This window comes from Gorilla gorilla, chromosome 16 (assembly GCF_029281585.2).
Source record: "Gorilla gorilla gorilla isolate KB3781 chromosome 16, NHGRI_mGorGor1-v2.1_pri, whole genome shotgun sequence".
Classification (NCBI taxonomy): domain Eukaryota; kingdom Metazoa; phylum Chordata; class Mammalia; order Primates; family Hominidae; genus Gorilla; species Gorilla gorilla.
The window spans coordinates 40,639,896-40,659,355 of NC_073240.2; the positions used below are offsets into that span (position 1 = coordinate 40,639,896).

General features: G+C 40.5%; 1 protein-coding gene and 1 non-coding gene across 2 annotated transcripts in view; both read left to right on the forward strand.

Annotated features, from left to right (window-relative positions):
- Nucleotides 1-1,928: 1,928 nt before the first annotated feature.
- The window catches only part of EIF2AK4 (eukaryotic translation initiation factor 2 alpha kinase 4), a 101,440-nt gene continuing 83,908 nt past the window's right edge, over nucleotides 1,929-19,460 (forward strand). Inside the window, exons 1-4 of the mRNA XM_019010832.4 lie at nucleotides 1,929-2,153; nucleotides 7,327-7,439; nucleotides 11,206-11,308; nucleotides 16,925-17,077. Of these exons, the coding sequence (XP_018866377.3) occupies nucleotides 2,010-2,153; nucleotides 7,327-7,439; nucleotides 11,206-11,308; nucleotides 16,925-17,077 (513 nt within the window). The 5' untranslated portion in view covers nucleotides 1,929-2,009. The remainder of the gene's footprint in view (nucleotides 2,154-7,326; nucleotides 7,440-11,205; nucleotides 11,309-16,924; nucleotides 17,078-19,460) is intronic.
- Nucleotides 18,554-18,656, forward strand: LOC115930972 (small nucleolar RNA U13). The gene has a single exon (XR_004067552.1). It is a non-coding gene; the product is annotated as a small nucleolar RNA U13 (small nucleolar RNA).

The window sequence follows — 19,460 nt, forward strand, 5'->3', positions numbered from 1 at the left end:
AGGGTATAAGATTAGTAATATGTTACGTTGGTTCCTTTTCTAGTTAGAGATATATCCTTAGGTATTTATTTTTTAAAATGATATGACTGAGATTTAAAAAAAAAAACACTCCTGAGGGATGGAGAGAAGAGATGAAATAAAATTGACAAAATATCTATGGTTGTTGAAGCTGGATGATGAGTACAGAGGAGTTTACTTCTAAGTATGTTTGACATTTTCATAAATATAGGTTTAAAAGAGTTTTTTTAAAGACCAATAGAGAAATGGAATAATTTTAAGGATTAGAGTGCAATGGCCATATTTGCAATTTAGAAACATTACTCTGGCTGCAATAGGAAGAATAGCTTAATGTGGGGCAAGAATGAAGACAGTGACTAATTAAGAGAGTTATTGAAGTAACCCAGGGAATTGGTGACAGTAGCCTGAACTAAGTTAGTGGCAATGGGTTAGAGTGTAGTGGATGGACAGAAGAAGTGGTGACTATTTGGATGTGAGTTGAGAGAAAGGGAATTCAGAATCACACTCAGTTGGATGGTGCCATTTACCTAGTCAGAGATCACTGGAGAAGGAACAGGTCTCCAGAAGAGGGAAGATGATGATTTAAATTGGCCTTGGGTCAAGCTAGTGCATTTGTGTTATCTGGCCAGAAATGAGTGGATAGATGGCAGCAAGGAATTTACACAATCATTATTTAGTGAACAGTGGAGGAGTAAGCAAGGTAGACAGAAGAAACGTCACTTAAACCTAACTTGGGTTAGTACAATAGGATTATTCGAAATGGACATGCAGCATTAGTAAGTTACTGAAGATGAAGTGCAATAACAATGTCTGGGTAGACAGGTTATTATTTTATAAACTTGAAAAACGACGACTTGAGGCAGGATATAACACAAAGACTCCCTAAATTCACACTGAGTGAACTGGGAAGGGAACATGATTCTCTTCATGGGAAGGTAGCTCATAAAGATGCCTGAGTGGAAAGACCGTTTTCAGTTGAATTTGCAAGGTGTAGTGCAGATCCCCAAAGCTGGGGAATGTAGGGACAGAGAACATAATGAGGGTGTTGAATCTGTGGCTCAGAGAATAAGTTTGGGGGTACTAAAGTGGGAGGAAGGAGGATGGGGGGGGGTCACAATTTTTACTCCCAGTAGTCTTGTTCTGGGAAGGTACAAGGTGAAATTAGAAGTGACTTCAGAACCCATCGACGTCTGCCCTTTAAGAGTTTCCCGGCCGGGCGCGGTGGCTCATGCCTGTAATCCCAGCACTTTGGAAGGCCGAGGCGGGCGGATCACAAGGTCAGGAGATCGAGAACATCTTGGCCAACATGGTGAAACACCATCTCTACTAAAAATAGAAAAATTAGCCGGGCGTGGTGGTGCGCGCCTGTAGTCCCAGCTACTCTGGAGGCTGAGGCAGGAGAATCGCGTGAACCCGGCAGGCGGAAGTTGCAGTGAGCCGAGATCGCGCCACTGCACTCCAGCCTGGGGAACAAGAGCCGAAACTCTGCCAAAAAAAATAAAAAAAAGAGTTTCCCGCACTAGCCATGCCAGGGTGGAGAAGTTCCAGCAAGCACTTCTGTTAAAAATACTTGTTTCGTGAAAACTATACAATGTGGCGTTTTCATTCCTATATGTGTGATTCATTTCTTAAGTTCGTGGAGTTCCTTTGCTCCCCTTCCCCCAGCAGGATGTGGGCAAAGCCGTCCCCCTGCCTTCTTCCTTCGCCTGGGCTTCTGGAGCCTCCGGAGCTAGCTCCCGGCGCGGAGCTCCGCCCACGGCCCATCCCGCGAGCCTAGCCCTGCCCGGCAGCGCCGAGCCCCGCCCACGAGTCCGTCTCCCGCGCGGAGTCCCGCCTACGGCCCGTCCCCGGCGCGGAACCCCGCCCACGAGCCCGTTTCCAGCGTGGAGCCCCGCCCATAGCCCGTCCCCAGCGCGGAGCCCCGCCCCGCAGGCTGCCGGGGGCCCACCGCCGCCCAGGCAAGGCCGCCCTGCCTTGGGCGCAGCGTTGCCATGGCTGGGGGCCGTGGGGCCCCCGGGCGCGGCCGGGACGAGCCTCCGGAGAGCTACCCGCAACGACAGGACCACGAGCTACAGGCCCTGGAGGCCATCTACGGCGCGGACTTCCAAGACCTGCGGCCGGACGCTTGCGGACTGGTAGGAACGTGGCTTGTCAGGCCCGGGCTGGCGTGCCCTGGCCTCCCCGGGCCCTGGGCCAAAGCCCGGACACTTCCAGATTGGGCCGCCCCTTTAGGATCCTGCAGTCTTTTCATCCCTTAGGTTCCACCCATGCTCACTTTAGTCCTTGCACCTGCAGCTGGTCTCCAGAATCCCACCTAGGCCGAATTCTTCTACAGCCCTTTCCCCATGATTTCCCCAGAGGAATCCCCCTGGATTCCTCCCTCTTACCTGGCACTGCTTCTTATTTCTGCCTACATCCTATAACATAACTGCCTCCTTCCAACCTTGTCCTTTTTCCCCTCTGAAAGCCCTAGCGGATGATACAACAGCACATTCGTACGCGCCCGTTGCTACTTTGTTCTGAGAACGCTTTTTGGGCGCTCGCACAGGCCTTACGTCCTCAATCAGAATTCTCAAGTCTCATCCATGCATTCAAATCTGCACCCCACATAATTCCCTCTGTACTCCCCAGGCATCCTCACTGTGTTTTCCGGTATGGAGGAACTTTCCATACCTCTGCACCTTCCTCTAAGACATTTAGCTCAGAATAAAGCACACATTCATCTTAGCTGTAATAGAGAGAGGGTTCTAGACTGAGTCTAGAGAAGGAGTGTCCAATCTTTTAGCTTCCCTGGGCCACACACAAAATACACTAACACTAAGGATAGCTGATGACCTAAAAAAAAAAAAAAATTCGCAAAAAAACCTCAATGTTTTAAGAAAGTTTACGAATGCGTGTTGGGCCACATTCAAAGTGGCCCATGGGCCTCGGGTTAGACCAGCTTGCTCTAGCTCTAGACCTTTTAAAATGGCATTTTGTTTAAAATAATATTTTGCCTTTTTGTCTGGAAATTAAGGCACGTTATAAAGTATTTATACTGACAGTTTTTTCCCCATCCTTGAAGAGTTGATCTACCAAACTATTTCTGAATATTATCATATTATCATTTAAAACATAGTTCTAACTTCATCTGCTTTTTTTTTTTTTTTTTTCTTTTTGAGACAGGGTCTTGCTCTATCTCCCAAGCTGGAGTGCAGGGGCATGACCACGGCTCACTGCAGCCTATTCTCAAGCAATCCTTCTGCCTCAGCCTGTCAAGTACCTGGGACTACAGGCACATGCCACTACACCTGGTTAATTTTTTTAATTTTTTGTAGAGACAGAGTCTTGCTCTGTTACCCGGGCTGGTATCAAGTTCCTGAGCTCATGCAATCCTCTCACCTTGGCCTCTGAAAGCGCTGGGATTACAGGTGTGGGCCACCGCGCCTGGCCTCTTCATCTGCTTTTAACTCTGGCATTTCACAACATCTGCTTTATCTACACATCCAGGATTTCCTCAAGAAATACCATCTTCTGGAGCTATCAGGACAAAATATTCTCTCTCAAACTCAGGGTGCTTCTTCCTTCATTAAATATTTGTTTTAGGCATTAGGAATACAGCTGTGGGCAAAACAGACAAAAATCCTTGCCCTCAGGGAGCTTACTTTTCTAATGCTTAATAATATGAAGTTATTTTTAACCTGAAATAGTAAAAATATAAATTATTCCCCTTAACATGACAGAGAAGTTGGTGACTGGGCAACTTCTATCTTCCCAAACCGTGAGAATCAGGAAATAGGCCCAAGAAGCAGCCAAAATAGGTGTCTCAAAGTGTACATGGCACTCAACACAAAGCCCCTAAGGCTTCATTCTGAACTAGTTTGTTTACTTTATACAAACTTAGTTGTCTGCTTCTAGGGCTGCAGAAAAATGGAAGAGAAAAAGCAACTTCTTTTAGGTAGGGATATTGATAACCCCAAGAATTTATAGCTGGTGGCTTTCATAACAAGATGGAATACTAGACAAACCGAAGCAAAAACTATAGAAGGCAGGCAGAAGAATTTAAACAGCTGTCTGTGGCCTATTGTACATAGGGCAAATGGCCTCAACACATTCATAGGCCTGGCAGGCAAATAATTGATGGTCTCAAGGATGAATCAGAGTTTAGTCATTCAACAAGCACTTATTATCACCTGCTATTTGCCAGGGAAAAGTGATGCAGGTCCAAAATCCTTTATCCAAAACTCTTTATTGAGAGGGAGTTTCTCTCTGTCGCCCAGGCTGGAGTGCGGTGGTGCAATCTCGGCTCACTGCAACCTCCACCTCCCAGGTTCAAGCGATTCTTGTGCCTCAGCCTCCTGAGCAGCTGAGATTACAGGTGCCCGCCTCCACACCTGACTAATTTTTGTATTTTTAGTAGAGACGGAGTTTCATTATGTTGGCCAGGCTGATCTCGAACTCCTGACCTCAAGTCCTCCCGCCTCGCCTCCCAAAGTGCTGGGATTACAGGTGTGAGCCACCGTGCCCAGCCTTTTATCCAAAACTCTTGAGACTTGATGGGTTTCAGAATTCAGAAGTGCTTCTGTTCACGTTTATGTGTGCACATTCCACACATTACCTAATACCTTCCTCAGTGTCTGGGGCAGCATCGAAAATCAAACACAATGAAACATAGAAATACTCAAATTTCACACTGAACAAATAAACACTATAACTAACCTCCTGTCAGTTCAGGCTAAATTGCTGCCAATAAATTCAGGTTAGATTTTTTGTTCAACTTCTTTTAGTGGGGATGTGTTGTAATATAAATTTCAGTTTAGTAGCATATGTATATCATTTATAAATAACATTTTGAGGTGCATGCTAAAAACTTTTGCATTTGTAAAAAGTTTAGACACTGCTAGTTTAAAGTATCTATAATTTATAGATAGTTACAAATTACTAACTTATTTTGGCTAGCTATCCACAGCAGCAAAAGGTCTGCTCATTTATAATTTGATAGCTTTTGGAAACATCCCTCCAAAAAACTTGCTTCAATCCCTGGATCCCCCAGTAGTGTATGGTGGTGTTTGTTTTCCTTTATCTTCAACAATACTATATATGTTAGACTTTTTCATCTTTGCCACATAAATGAAACATATCTCATTTTAATTTTTATTTATAAATTATCTAGAACACCTTTGTTTACAAACCATTGATTTTTCTTTTTCTGTGAACTGCTCATACTCTTTGGTTTATTTTTCTACTCTGTGGTCCATTTTCTTGTTTATTTGTAAGAGCTAAATATCTTAAGAAAATTAGCATTTTGGGTCATATAATGCATGTATTTTTCTCCTAATCATATGCATTTATTTACGTAATTTATGTGATTTAAAAAATGTTGATAGAGTCAAAATGACCTTTTTTTTGTTTTATGGTCCCTGTGGGGTTTTTTTCCCCCTCTGTTCCAATGTTACTAAAAGCCAAATTCATCAAAGTTTACTTTTAACTTGTTCATGACTTCGTTTTTAAATTTTCATCAAATAAAGATATAAGTAGGTTTTTTTTTTTAAGTTCTTCGTTCCATCGAAGTATGGGCCTAGGCCACCTCCCCTTGTGCATCCCTCCTCCTCCAGCTGGGCAGCTAGACAAATATAGGCAATTGAATTTTTCAGTGTCTTCCACTCATTTGAAATGCCATTCGTACAAGCCCAGTGCCTGGTAAAACAAACAAAAAACTTTCAAAAATTGTTACTGAATGAAATAATTCTCAAATGTATTTCAAGTCTCTTTTTTTCCTTGTCTGGAATGCTTGGTCTCTTGGCTTGTCTCAGCTTCAATGCTACGTCCTCAGATAGTTCTTCTTTGATAACCACATTTAAGTATATACCCTCACACCCCAAGTCATTTACTAAGGAGAGCACCACGTCATCTCTTCAACGGCACTCTCTAAACTTGTACTTATGTGTTTATTATGTTTGTTTTCCCCCACCAGACTGAAGTTCCATGAGAGCTGGAACCATATCTGTGTTCTCACCTCCGTGGGCTAAGCACAGTGCCTGACACAGAGTCAGTGCTTAACAAATATGGGTGATGGATGTGTGATGGGTGAATGAGTGGATGAAAGGCCCGTGGACCAAAGAGTGCTTAACCCTTCCTGGGACCACATTCGCAGAATTATGCTTTATGGAAGGACCCACACATTTATCAAGGATTATTATAAAGCCATATAAGAACTGATCTTACAAATTTTGTACACATAGTAGAAGAGTACAGTGTTTATTATATGGTACTCCTTGTAAGGTTCACGTTATAAATTTCTGTTAGAATCTAGTGTTGCTAAGTACTTGGCTTCCCTAAAATAATTTTTAGGCTTTCTCTTTTCTGATGATACCATGTTTCTCTTTTTGCCCTGCCTGCCAGGACATTCAGAGAAAAAAATCAAGGCTCAATCCCAGCAACTTAGGATGGCATAATAAAAGAATGGCTTATGGGAGGAGACAGGGTTTGGAGTTAAGGCTGGGTTTGAATCCCAGCTCTGTCCCTGTGTATCTATCTGTAGGCAAGAATGTAAAACTCCCTGAGCCTGAGCTTCTGTATCTGTAAAATGGAGATGGCACCTGCCTTGCAAAGTTGGTAAGGTGCCTGGACCATGGGAGCGCTCAGCCATTGTTTTTTCTCTCAGACTCCCCTTTTTCATTATATACATATAATATGAACTACTTCAAATCCACTTTGGAAAAAGTGTATCTAAATTGAAGAACAAGGGTATTTCGCGATTTGGTGAAAAGTAGTTGATTGAAAACATACGCAATTCTCTCCTTGTCAAGGGTTTTCATTTGTTAATATCTCAGTATTCAGATCTCAATTCAAATCTCCCCTGCTCGCAGAGTCCTTCACTGACCTACCTGTCCAGATACCTTCTCCTCGCCCACCACTATGTCCCTCTAGTCTGCTTTGTTTTCTTTACAGCACTCATCACTATTTGAAATCACTCGTCTTCTAGTTTGTATCAGCTGGTTGGGACTGTGTCTGTCTAAATTTACACCTGCACTCCCAGCTTCCAGGAGAGCACCCAGGCATAATAACTCAGTAACATCTGAACGAATGGAAGCTGAGTGGAACATTTTGGTTCATTCCTTAGATAACTTAAAAAAGGAAAGTGCATTTTCTCTGGCTTAGGTTTTGTTTTTAAATCATGCTTTTGGAAAGTATGCCAGATTATCTATGTAAAATATAATTACAAATATTTTTAAAGTAGAACTTTTGATCTAAAATGATCATTATCTTAATCATTAATGATTGGCTCTACAGCTATGAAAAAAATTTTTTTTGTTTTTCCTCTTTTAGGTCAAAGAGCCCCCTGAAATCAATTTAGTTTTGTACCCTCAAGGCCTAACTGGTGAAGAAGTATATGTAAAAGTGGATTTGAGGGTTAAATGCCCACCTACCTATCCAGATGTGTGAGTACGTTTATAAATAGCTTTGACGTGGTTTCAGTTTTCTGTTTTGACAACATAGAAACAGATTGAAATTCGTAGTATTTTCTCCTTCCTGCTCCCATTCCACATAAAATTTCATTTCCTCTATTTCAACAAAACTACATCAGCAGTAGATGTTTTCATGAAACCTGTCTCATTTTAAGCCTGTTCATAGTTATAGAATTGTCACTACAGATACTTATATTTGCCCAGTGACTATTTTGCTTCCTCTGATGTGTTAACTTTTGTTTATTTCTTCATAAGTTAGGAAGAGGAAAAATTTGGAAGAAAACAATAAAGGCATGGTGACTGCTGAAAGCCCTTGCATAGTTAGAGTGTGGCTGGTATTAGAAATTCAGCAAGTCTGTGCCTCTGATGACCTTTCGCTGCCTAGAGTGAGGGAGAGTATTTGGAGCTGTCCTGCCTCTCAATGGGGCACTGCTGGCGAGTGTCCATCGTGCAGGGCTGTGCTGTGCACTGCAGTACGTTTAGCATCCCTGGCCCCCACCTACCAATGCCACGAGTGTCCTCCAGGCATTGAAACAACCAAATAACCTACATATTTCCAGACTCCCTCTGAAGGCGATGTCACCTCTGGTTGAGAAAAACTAGTTAGAGCCAAAGTGTTAGCTATCAGCACTTAAGCATGTCTATTTGGTGTAATCTTTCCCCACTCATCCCACATGGAAAGGCAGGTTGGCCTGGATGGCGTTAAGTAGTTTGAAATTATTGTATGGGGAACCAGTGAAGGTTTTTGAGACAGAAAGGGACAAGTAAAAGGAAACTCTGCTTTACACAGTGGGTGGTAAATTTATGGAATTTATTATCCTAAGAAGTGATAGGGAGGATATGAAAAGACAGATAGGTCAAAATTGAGCTCCTTGAAGTCAGTAACCATTCTTGGCCCCCAAAACTGTCCTGAGAGTATTATAGTAGGTATACTATACATACTATAAAAATATTAATTAACGAAACGTTAATTATAAAACATTAATGAAAAAGATAATTTAAAATGTATGAAAGGAAATTAAGACAGTGCCTCTCTAGGTTGTTTTTTTTTTCCTGACACCAAATACATGATGCCTTTTCTGATACCGTGTGGGTGTCCAGTAATTCAGTTCAATTCTGACACTATCTGTAGTTAGCAAAGACCCCACAGATTAAGGACCCAGTTCCACAAGATTGCCTCCATTTCTGATGCTAGTTGCAAGTCCCAGTACTTCTGACCATTTATAGCCAGTATTTATAACTGGCTATAAATTTAGGGGTTTCCACCACCCCCTCCTAAGTTGCGATAATTGCTAGAATGCATCACAGAACTCAGTTTCTGTGAGTTACATTTACCAGTTTGTTGTAAAGAATACGGCTCTGGAATAGCCACATGGAAGTATTATGAAGGGTAAGGTGTGTGGGAAGAGGCACAGAGCTCCCATACCCTCTCCAGGCCTGGCACCCTCCCAGCACCTCCCTGTGTTCTTCAACCAAGAATCTCCCTGAACCCTGTCATTTAGGGGTTTTTATGGAGGTTTCATTATGTAGAGATGATTGATTAATTAAATCTTTGGCCACTGGTGATTGAACTTGATCTTCAGCCCCCTACTCCTCCCTAAAGATCTGGGATGGGGCTGAAATTTCTCACCCTGTAATCAAGGCTTGGTTTTTCTGGTGACCAGTCCTGATCCTGAAGCTATCCAGGTACTGACCAGAGTTCCCTCATGAGTACTAACTCCGGTATGGTTGGAAGGGGTTTGTTATGAAAAACATAAGATGCTCCTCTCACCCCTGTTGCTCAGGAAATTCCAAGGGTGATAGGATCTCTGTGCCAGGAACAGGGGTCAAATATCAAATATATATTTTTTTATTATACCATAGCCTCAAGAAGTCAAAGTGTTTATTCTTGAAAAATCAAAATAAAGAAAAAGGTATAAGTGCTATAATGTTATATAAGTGCTAAAATATTAATTATAGCATTATTTGTGAAAGCAAAGACATTGGAAGCAATCTAAATGTCAAATACTAGAGTGAGGTTTCTCCACCTTGGCACTACTGACATGTGGGCAGATAACTCTTTGTTGTGGGGGCCTTCCTGGGCATTGTGGGATATTTAGTAGCATCCCTGACCTCTGTCTGCTAGATGTCGGGAGTACATTTCTCCCCAGGTTGTGGCAACCAAAAAAAGTCTCCAGATGTTGACAGATATCCCCTGGGGCCAAAATCACCCCTGGTTAAGAATCATGGCACTAGATAACTATTCAGGTAAATCTTAATGTGTCCACTTGATAAAAATATTATGGGATGATTGCTTTTAACATGGAAATGCTTATAAAAAGTTAGAAAGCAAACATTATAATATCAGCTACATAAACTATGAATTATATAGCAAGGAAATAAAGAGAACATTAGAATTTTTTTTGAAGTTTAATTAGCATCATTGATGAATTTTTCACCATTCTGTTAATATTGCTATATTATGATTACTTATTTTTTAAATTATGACAAAAATCTTAATTTGGGGTAATATTCTTATCCTTTTGAATGTGGTACAGGAAAACATTGCTTTTCTGCAGAATAGTCCTGGGTGCCACTGTGAGAGAGAGACTCCCGGGTTAGATTCTGGAATTCTGGAAATTTCAGCCCCATCCCAGACCTTTGGGGAGGAATTCTAGAAATTTCAGCCCCATCCCAGCTTTTTGGGGAGGAATCTAACCCAGGATTCCATACATAGAGTCAGGACTGTATGGTTTGTTTTTCTGTTCTTTCCCTCATATAGACTACTTTCTCTCAGATTTCTATCTATAGAAATAGATAATGATCATAGCACCCTTTCATACTGAAGCATTGAGAGAATGCATAGATAAGTGCATACTCAAGACTTCACTGGTTAAATGCCATGAATTGCTCAGAAATGCTTGGTAAAAAGTGATGAGTCATCATCTCTTCAGTAAAATTAAGTAACTCCTATTTAATCTGAGAGAGTTGTTATTGGATATTTATTGGTCGGGAATAAAATGAAACCCGAGGGCTGGTTGTGTAATGTCTTTGAGTTGAAAATGTTGACTTAGATGAGCTCTAGGCAGAGTTGCAGAGAGTGTGCATGACTAGATGTATTTATACACAAGAAGTGAGCATTTCCACCTGGTTTCGATCAGAATGAGTGATTGGGATGCAGTAGTGTGTTGTGGGAATACTAGAGGGATCACCAGGGCTCCACGCACCTAGTTATTCTTGTTCTGCTTTATGCTAGAGCACACCTGAGTGCAGAGCGCTTGGCCTTGCCAGTGAGCTGTCAGAGCTAGGTTAATTCTCATTGGCTGCAAGCTAGGGTAGAGAATTACCATACAAAGGAGCACATGGTTAAGTTACTAGGCTAGAGTCAGCTGCAGAACTGGAATGATTTTTTTTTTTTTAAGGTGAAGAACTCAGAGTTAGGGATCCAGGTCAAATTATAGGAAATAAATAGTAATTGATGTTGGGAAATTTTAATCAGATTGTAAAGCTGAAATTAGATACAGGGGTCAAGCCCAGTAAGTCTAACAGCCCAGACAGAAGGCTTTGGCCAGCCCACTTCTTCCCTGTAGGATGCAGGTGACTCCACTGTCAACTGGAGTTGCAGGGATATGGTTGAAGTCCCTTTGAGATTAAGGGCCTTGGGCCCAGAGTGCTTTCAGTTTAGCAAATATTAATGCAAACAGGCTATACTTTCTGGAGTAACTCTTTTTTTTTTTTTTTTTTTTTTTGCCTTTTCCAGAGTTCCTGAAATAGAGTTAAAAAATGCCAAAGGTCTATCAAATGAAAGTGTCAATTTGTTAAAATCTCGCCTAGAAGAACTGGCCAAGAAACACTGTGGGGAGGTAAGATTTGTTAAACTGGAATTAAAAGAAGACAGTAAACTTCCCCATTACACCTCAAATCCAATTTTGAGTAGCATGTTTTGTGTTTTATTGGTTCTACAAAAGGGAACATTGTGATTTTTATTTATTTAATAGGATTAATGAAATTTGTAGTCTATAGATGGTACTATTGATGCTGAAGAAAGTTTCTGAAAACTGCTAGACATGGTGGCTCACACTTGTAATTCCAGCACTTGGGGAGGCTGAGGTGGGAGGATCACTTGAGCCCAGAAGTTTGAGACCAGCCTGAGCAAAATGGCGAGCACCTGTCTCTAAAAAAATTAACTGGGTGTAGTGGTGTATGCCTATAGTGCAAGCTGCTCAGGAGGCTGAGGTGGGAGAATTGCGTGAGCCCAGGAGTTTGAGGCTACAGTGAGCTATGATCACACCCCTTCACTCCAGCCTGGGCCATAGAGCAAGACCCTCTCTCTTAAAAAAAAGAAAAGAAGAAGAATTTTTCTGAAAACAGTTGATGTGAACCCAGCCATACTTTTTGTATGCTTTGGATCTTGCATCATGACTTGAACCTTTTTGTTGGAAAATGTGGGCAGAGAAGCAATTTCGGACCACCTCTCCCCTTTGCATATCAGAGGAATTTGTTGTTTTCTTTCTCAATAATTAGTGACACACTCTACTCCTTCAATGTCTGTCATATACCTGAGCATTTACACTGAGTGCAGTACTCATTCTTTTTTAATCTTCTGAACATTAGGATCTACATATGAGTTCTCTCCTGGGTGGCACAACTCTCTGTGGAAGGCAAGACTAAGTGTCTTCTGGAGGCAGAGTATGACTGTGCTTTCCTTAGGCCAGACCAATTCCCTCGAAGTATAACGCTTCTTTGCCCCACTTTTGTGTAAAATCACTCAGTGTTTTTGCCTGGCAGCTTATGTTTAACGATCTCTTTTTTTTTTTTTTTTTTTGAGGCAGAGTCTTGCTCTGTCACCCAGGCTAGAGTGCAATGGCACAATCTCGGCTCACTGCAAGCTCCGCCTCGCGGGTTCGCGCCATTCTCCTGCCTCAGCCTCCCGAGTAGCTGGGACTACAGGCACCCACCACCATGCCCGGCTAATTTTTTTTGTATTTTTAGTAGAGACGGGGTTTCACCGTGTTAGCCAGGATGGTCTCAATCTCCTGACCTCGTGGTCCACCCGCCTTGGCCTCCCAAAGTGCTGGGATTACAGGCGTGAGCCACCGCACCCGGCCAACGATCTCTTTATGTGAAAACTGAGAAGTGGTGCCCTTGGCTTCCATGTCTGTTTCAGACTTTTATTAGACATAACCAAAGATAACCATTCATCTCACGGAAAGTAACTGGACAGATTTTTACTTGCTTTTCATAACACGATGGGTCATAGTACAGTCCATGGAATGCCTTTTAGTTGTAGAAATTGTGTCCATTTAAGTTGCTGCTTCCAAGAACTTCAGTGATTGATGAGATTTAGAAAGTGAGTGTAGAACAGCCTGGATAAAAAACTAGGCCTTGGGAATGATTCCAAAGTTCTTTCTAGTACAAGGGGATTCCAGTGTCTAACTGAAAAGTAACGTGAAGTTATATGGAAAATTCAGCTCCAGAGAAACCTCTGGTTTCTTGGATTTTTGTTTTGTGATTTAAATTTTTTTTTTTTTTTTTTTTTGAAAGACAAAGTCTCACCATCTTGTCCAGGCTGGTCCCAAACTCCTGGCTCAAGCAATCTTCCTTCCTCAGCCTCCCAAAGTGCTAGGATTACAGGCCCGAGCCACCACACCCAGTCTGATTTAAATTTTTATTTTGAGATAATTATATATTTATATATACCTCTTACCCAGTTTGCCCCGACAGTAACAGTTTGCTGGAAAGAAGATCAAATTAGCCACCACATTCCCTTACGCCAAAGCATAATCTGGATCAAGGCCCTAACTCTCTTCAATTCTGTGAATGCTGAGAAGAGATGAGGGAGCTGCAGAAGAAAAGTGAAAAGGTAGCAGAGATTGGTTCATGAGGTTTAAGGAAAGAAGCCACCTTCATAACGTAAAAGTGCAAGGTGAAGCAGCATGTGCTCATGAGGAAGCTTCAGCAAGTTACGCGGAGAAACGTAAGATAATTGTTGAAGGTAGCTGCAGATTTTCAGTGTAGATGAAACAGTCTTATATGGAAGAAGGTGCCATCTAGAATTTTCACAGCTAGAGAGGAGAAGTCAATGTGTGGCTTCAAAGCCTTATGAAAGGACAGACTGACTCGCTTGTTAGGAGCTAATACAGCTGGCTGACTTTTCAAAAGTTGAGGCCAGTGTTCACTTACCATGCCCAAAGTTCTAGGACCATTAAGAATTATGCTAAATCTCCTTTGCCTGTGCTCTATAAATGGAAAGGCAAATCCTGTATGATGGCACATCTGTTACAGCAGGGTTTACTGAGTATTTTAAGATCATTGTTGAGACCTGCTGCCCTGAAAAAAAAGATTCCCTTTAAAATATTATTGCTCATTGTCACCCAAGAATTCTGATGGAGATGTACAAGGAGATTAATGTTGTTTTCATGCCTCTTAACACAACATCCATTCTGCAGCCCATGGATGAAGGAGTAATTTTGACTTTCAAGTGTTATTATTTAAGAAATACATTTTACAAGCTTATAGCTGCCATAGATAGTGATTCATTTGATCTGATGTGTCTTAGCAAAGTAAATGGAAAACCTTCTGGAAAGGATTCACCATTCCAGATGCCATTAAATACATGATTCATGGAAAGGGGTCAAAACATGAACATGAACAGGAGTTTGGAATATGATTCTGACCCTCATGGATGACTTTGAGGGGTTCAAGACTTCACTGGAAGAAGTAACTGCAGAATTGACGGAAATATCAAGAAGTCTATTACTAGAATTAGAAGTGGAGCTTGAAGATGTGACTGAATTGCTGCAACCTCATGATAAAACTTTAACAGATGATTAGTTGCCTCTTATAGATTAGGAGAGAAAGTGGTTTCTGGAGTGGTTCCTGAAGATGCTGTGAACATTGTTGAAATGACAATCGAGCATTTAGAATATTTCATAAACTTTGTTTTGAAGCAGCAGCAGGGTTGGAGAGGATTGACCCCAACTTTGAAAGAAGTTCAAGTGTGACTCAAAGGCTATCAAACAGCATTGAATGCTACAGAGAAATCTTCCATGAAAGGAAGAGTCAATCAATGCAGCAACTTCATTTTTGTCTTCTTTTAAGAAATTGCCGCAACCACCCCAGCCTTCACCAGCCACCACCCTGATCAGTCAGCAGCCATCATCAAGACAAAACCCTCTGTCTGCAAAAAGATTATGACGTCCTGAAGGTTCAGATGATCATTAGCATTTTTTAGCAATGAAGTATTTTAAAATTAAGGTATATACATTGATTTCTACAGACATAATGGTATTTCACACTTAATAGACTACCATATAGTGTAAACATAACTTTTATATGCACTGGGAAACCAAAAACTTTGTGTGACTCGCTTTATTGTGACATTTGCTTTACTGAAGTGGTCTGGAACTGAACCTGCCATGTCTCAGAGGGCCGCCTGTGCTAGCGTTCATCTGAGTCATCGTCATATAATGAGATTTGAATGGGTGTTAAACATGGGAAGGCACTGTGCAAATCACTCTTCTTGTTTATCTAAAATTCGTTTCCATTAAGTCTGGAGTACTGGAAAGTCTAAAATAGACATAATTCTAAAGAATTTTTTTTATTTTCAAGTAAAATAGAGTATAATTAGGTACTAAAGCATGGCATAGGGATTCATCATGGTATGGCATTCACTGATACTTGCCTTTTAAAACTAGGAGTCATTTAATTATTTGAATGGAAATAAGTACTCAAAAACAGCTTGTTCTTAAGCACTTCCAATTGCTTATGAATGATTTTTAATCTATACACAGCTCTTTGTCATGTAAAAGTAAACTTAAGTATACTCTATTTTTTCAAATTTGTAAAGCCAAAGTTTATTTTTTTATTAATTTATTCAACAAATATTTATTGTCTGTGTACCATGTGTCAAGTGCTATTCCAGCACTGGGAAAACCACAGTGAGCAAACCACACCGTGGGCTACACTGGGAAGGGAACAGACAGAAAGCAGTCAAATAACTGCACAACCAATCAGGCAGTTATAAGTGCCATGAAGAAAATCAGGGTGAGGGGTCTAGAGAGTGTGACAGTGGAGTGGCTGTTCTTTACAAGGCGTTCAGGAGAGGCCTCCAAGACTTAAGCAGAGGTCTGAGGGAGGCCAGTGAGCCCTGTAGCACCAGGGGAGTAGGAGGCAAGAGTCAGTTTGGAAAGTAGTTCTTTTCATCCAGTCTTAGAAGGTTTATCAGATTGATTTGTACAGAAAACTCTACTAAAGTAAATAGAACAGCAAAAGAAAAACCCTCCACAGCTTGGCTCCTGCCTCCTTTTTGGTTTAGAAGTGGTTTCTGTTTGACATGATAGAAATTGCCTACTTTCCCCAGCTTTCATTAGAAGAGCTTTTCTTAGAATAACCTGCCTCTTAGACTGTAGACTAGTGTTTCTGACTGTAAAGTGAAATATATCCAGTAAATGCCACAGCTTCTGGTGTAAGAAAAAATGCATTAACATCACCCAGCAAGAGCTGTGCTTTCTTTGCATTTGCTCCCTGAGAGAAAGGCAGGATACCAAATGAACTAACTTTATATTTTTGGGTACAATGACTTCTATTATTATTTACCACCCTGTTAAGGCCCTTTAGAAAAGGTTTCAAACATATAATGAAAATAAGAATTTTAAAATTGCTTCATTGTAACTGAGAAAAAAAACTCAATGTTACGTTCCTCATCCGCCAAAGGATCGGCACTCTTTACCTCTTTGGGGTTGGGTAACCAGTCAGGGAGGGTCTCAGAAACCTTTGTTCTATTGATTTATCAACCTAAGTATGATTTATGTCTCCTGTGGGTAAGGGAAAGGGGCTTCCTATGTTCACATAAAGAATGTGTGAAAGGGAGACCTTTTTCTTCCACATTCTATCTGTGACTGCTTCTCTAAGTGGAAATAAAATACTTTCTAAGTATTTATCAGCTTTTTATTGACCAGTTACTAACAAGGAGATAATAAGGCCTTTAAATATTTGCCTCTGTACTCCCAACAATATTTTAAGTATGCTGGGTAGACAGAAAAAGCTCTGATGTTAGCAATGAGTATTCTCTGCCCAACTCTCATTATGTAGACAGGTTTTCTAGTTGGGAAGATAGCTTTTACTTTCATGCAGTCTTAAATGTTTTGTCAGATTTATTTCTAAAGAAATATATTTTATTGGATTTATTATAGAGAAAATGCCAATAAGTTGAATAGGTCTATAAAAGAAAAGTGAAACTTTTTATTTACCTAGGTAATGATCTGTCTTGATAATAACACAATGCAATGGGCCCTTTAAAAGCTTTTTCCTGCTGTGATTCTATCATATACCAAATTCAGAATATGTCATATCAAAATGAATAATGGCATTCTAAGTGGGCCTCTGACTGCTGGTTTGCTTTCCTGTTCTGTAGCCTCTCCTGTTTGGGCCTTCCCATTATTTGATCATTTGTGGTTGATTTTTGTTTACATGTTTAGGTGATGATCTTTGAACTGGCTTACCATGTGCAGTCATTTCTCAGCGAGCATAACAAGCCCCCTCCCAAGTCTTTTCATGAAGAAATGCTGGAAAGGCGGGCTCAGGAGGAGCAGCAGAGGCTGTTGGAGGCCAAGCGGAAAGAAGAGCAGGAGGTGAGATGCCCTTGTCGATGTCTGTGTGCATGGCCAGCCTGGAGGATTGCAAACTACTGTAGGTTTTATCTGTCTCTGCCTACAAACTTATCTTTAAGTTTTGCTCAGCCTTTGATTCAAGAAAGGTAGACACATGTGAGAGTATGAAAAATATGAGTGATTCCCTCCTGACACATATCAGTACTGTCCCTTAGAGCCCTCAGTCCAGGTCTTAAAGAAATAGAAGAGAAAAGAAGCTGTTTAACCAAACCACCTGTGGTCTTTTGGAGCTTGTTAGGGTGTACAGGAGTTCACTGCATTTTAGAAGCTATTTTCTTCTTCCCTGTGCAAGACTAGTATCTCATGCCCAAATGAGTAGCAAAAGCCAGAGAATAAATTTTTTTATTCAAACATTTAGATGTATATATATTATCTTTGATTTAAAGGATTTTAAAAATAAGACAGTTAATATCTACGCAAACAGATTAAAGAAAAAATACAAAGATTAAATACCATTTGTATTTAAATCAAAGATAATATATGCATCTAAATGGTTACCATTTGTATTTTATAAACTCCTGTTTATATCCTATGCTGAGAGTCTACAGATTTGTTTAAATTCAAGTTTGTTTAAATACAAATAGTTACCATTTGTATTTAAATCAAAGATAATATATACATCAAATGGTTACCATTTGTATTTTTCTTTAATCTGTTTGCATAAAGATATAAACTCTTGTCTTATTTTTAAAATCTTTTAAAGATAATATATGCAACTAAATTCCCTTTTTTATTTTAATTTATTTTTCTAAATTTTTAAATTTTTTATTTGTTTTTTCTATTTAGCACTTTAATCAACTTATCTAGAACTTACTTTGATTCAGGTTATAAAAAAAGCCTAAGTATATTTTTCTTAGACATTTTCCTAACACATTTATTAAATAATAATTCTTGAAGTGATTCATAATACTTTCTTTAAACTATATGTTTAAAAATAGTTTAATGTATTTTAATATTAACAGCAAACTTGCAAGAAGTGCACAGAAGACAGATAACATTAAAAACATGTACTTGCATGTAGGACAACTCAGTTAGAAAAGTATACTGAGGCCAGTTGTGGTGTCTTGTGCCTGCAATCCCAGGACTTTGGGAGGATGAGGCAGGTGGATCACTTGAGGCCAGGAGTTCGAGACCAGCCTGGCCAACATGGCGAAACTCTGTCTCTACTAAAAATACAAAAATTAGCCGGGTGTGGTGGCAGGCACCTGTAATCCCAGCCACTTGGGAGTCTGAGGCACGAGAATTGCTCGAACCTGGAAGGAGGAGGTTGCAGTGAGCCAAGATCGTGCCATTGCACTCCAGCCTGGGCGACAACTAGACTCTGTCTTCAAAAAAAAAAAAAAGAAAAGAAAAATATAGTGAATGGATGTAATCTACTGTATGATAAGAATGCTACAAACCGTTTAGTTGCCATCAATAAAAAATGTACTTATTTTGATCCTTCTATATAGTTCATAAGCTTGATGATCGGTGTTCACACACATGTGAGATACGCCACCTGTGAACCTTGTTAGGACATCAGCACATTACCCATCTGACATGAAAGCAGAAGAAAGAAAGAGAAGAATTTACTTGTTTTTAAAAAAATCCAAATACTGGCATTATCCAGAAAAATGTAACAGGTTTATCTACAATTATTAGAAAGTTAAACTGCTGAAACTTGTTCACTGAAACATTTTGATTTGCATTAATGCTTTACATCCCTCCATTTATATTAAAAATTCACACATGAATGAAAATAGAAAAACGGCCAATACATGATTTCTGTCCCCTCTTTTTCCACTCACAGTCATATATGTAGATACCTTTTGACCCCATGGGAAAAAAATATTTAACATTCAGAAGTATCAGGAATAATAAGAGAATTTTTTTTGGGGGGGGGAATGAAATTTCCCATCATAGTGGATTCTTTTTGTTTCTTTGTTTGTTTGTTTGTTTGTTTTTGAGACAGACTTTCACTCTTGTTGCCCCAGGCTGGAGTGCAATAATGTGACCTCAGCTCACTGCAACCTCTGCCTCCCGGGTTCAATTGATTCTCCTGTCTCAGCCTCCCAAGTAGCTGGGATTACAGGCTTAAGCCACCACGCCCGACCCATAGTGGATTCTTAAGCACGCTCTCCATGTATGTGTCATGCTAGCTGGATATCTTTCAGCACAATTGTTACATGTTTGGCATGGATAGATAGCATACAGGTTGGTGTTTTCAAAAAGGCCAACCAGATAGGCCTCACTTGCCTTCTGCAAAGCACCAATAGCTGCACTCTGGAAGCACGGATCTGTTTTAAAATCCTGAGCAATTTCTCTCACCAGATGCTGGAAGGGGAGTTTGCAAATCAGTTCAGTG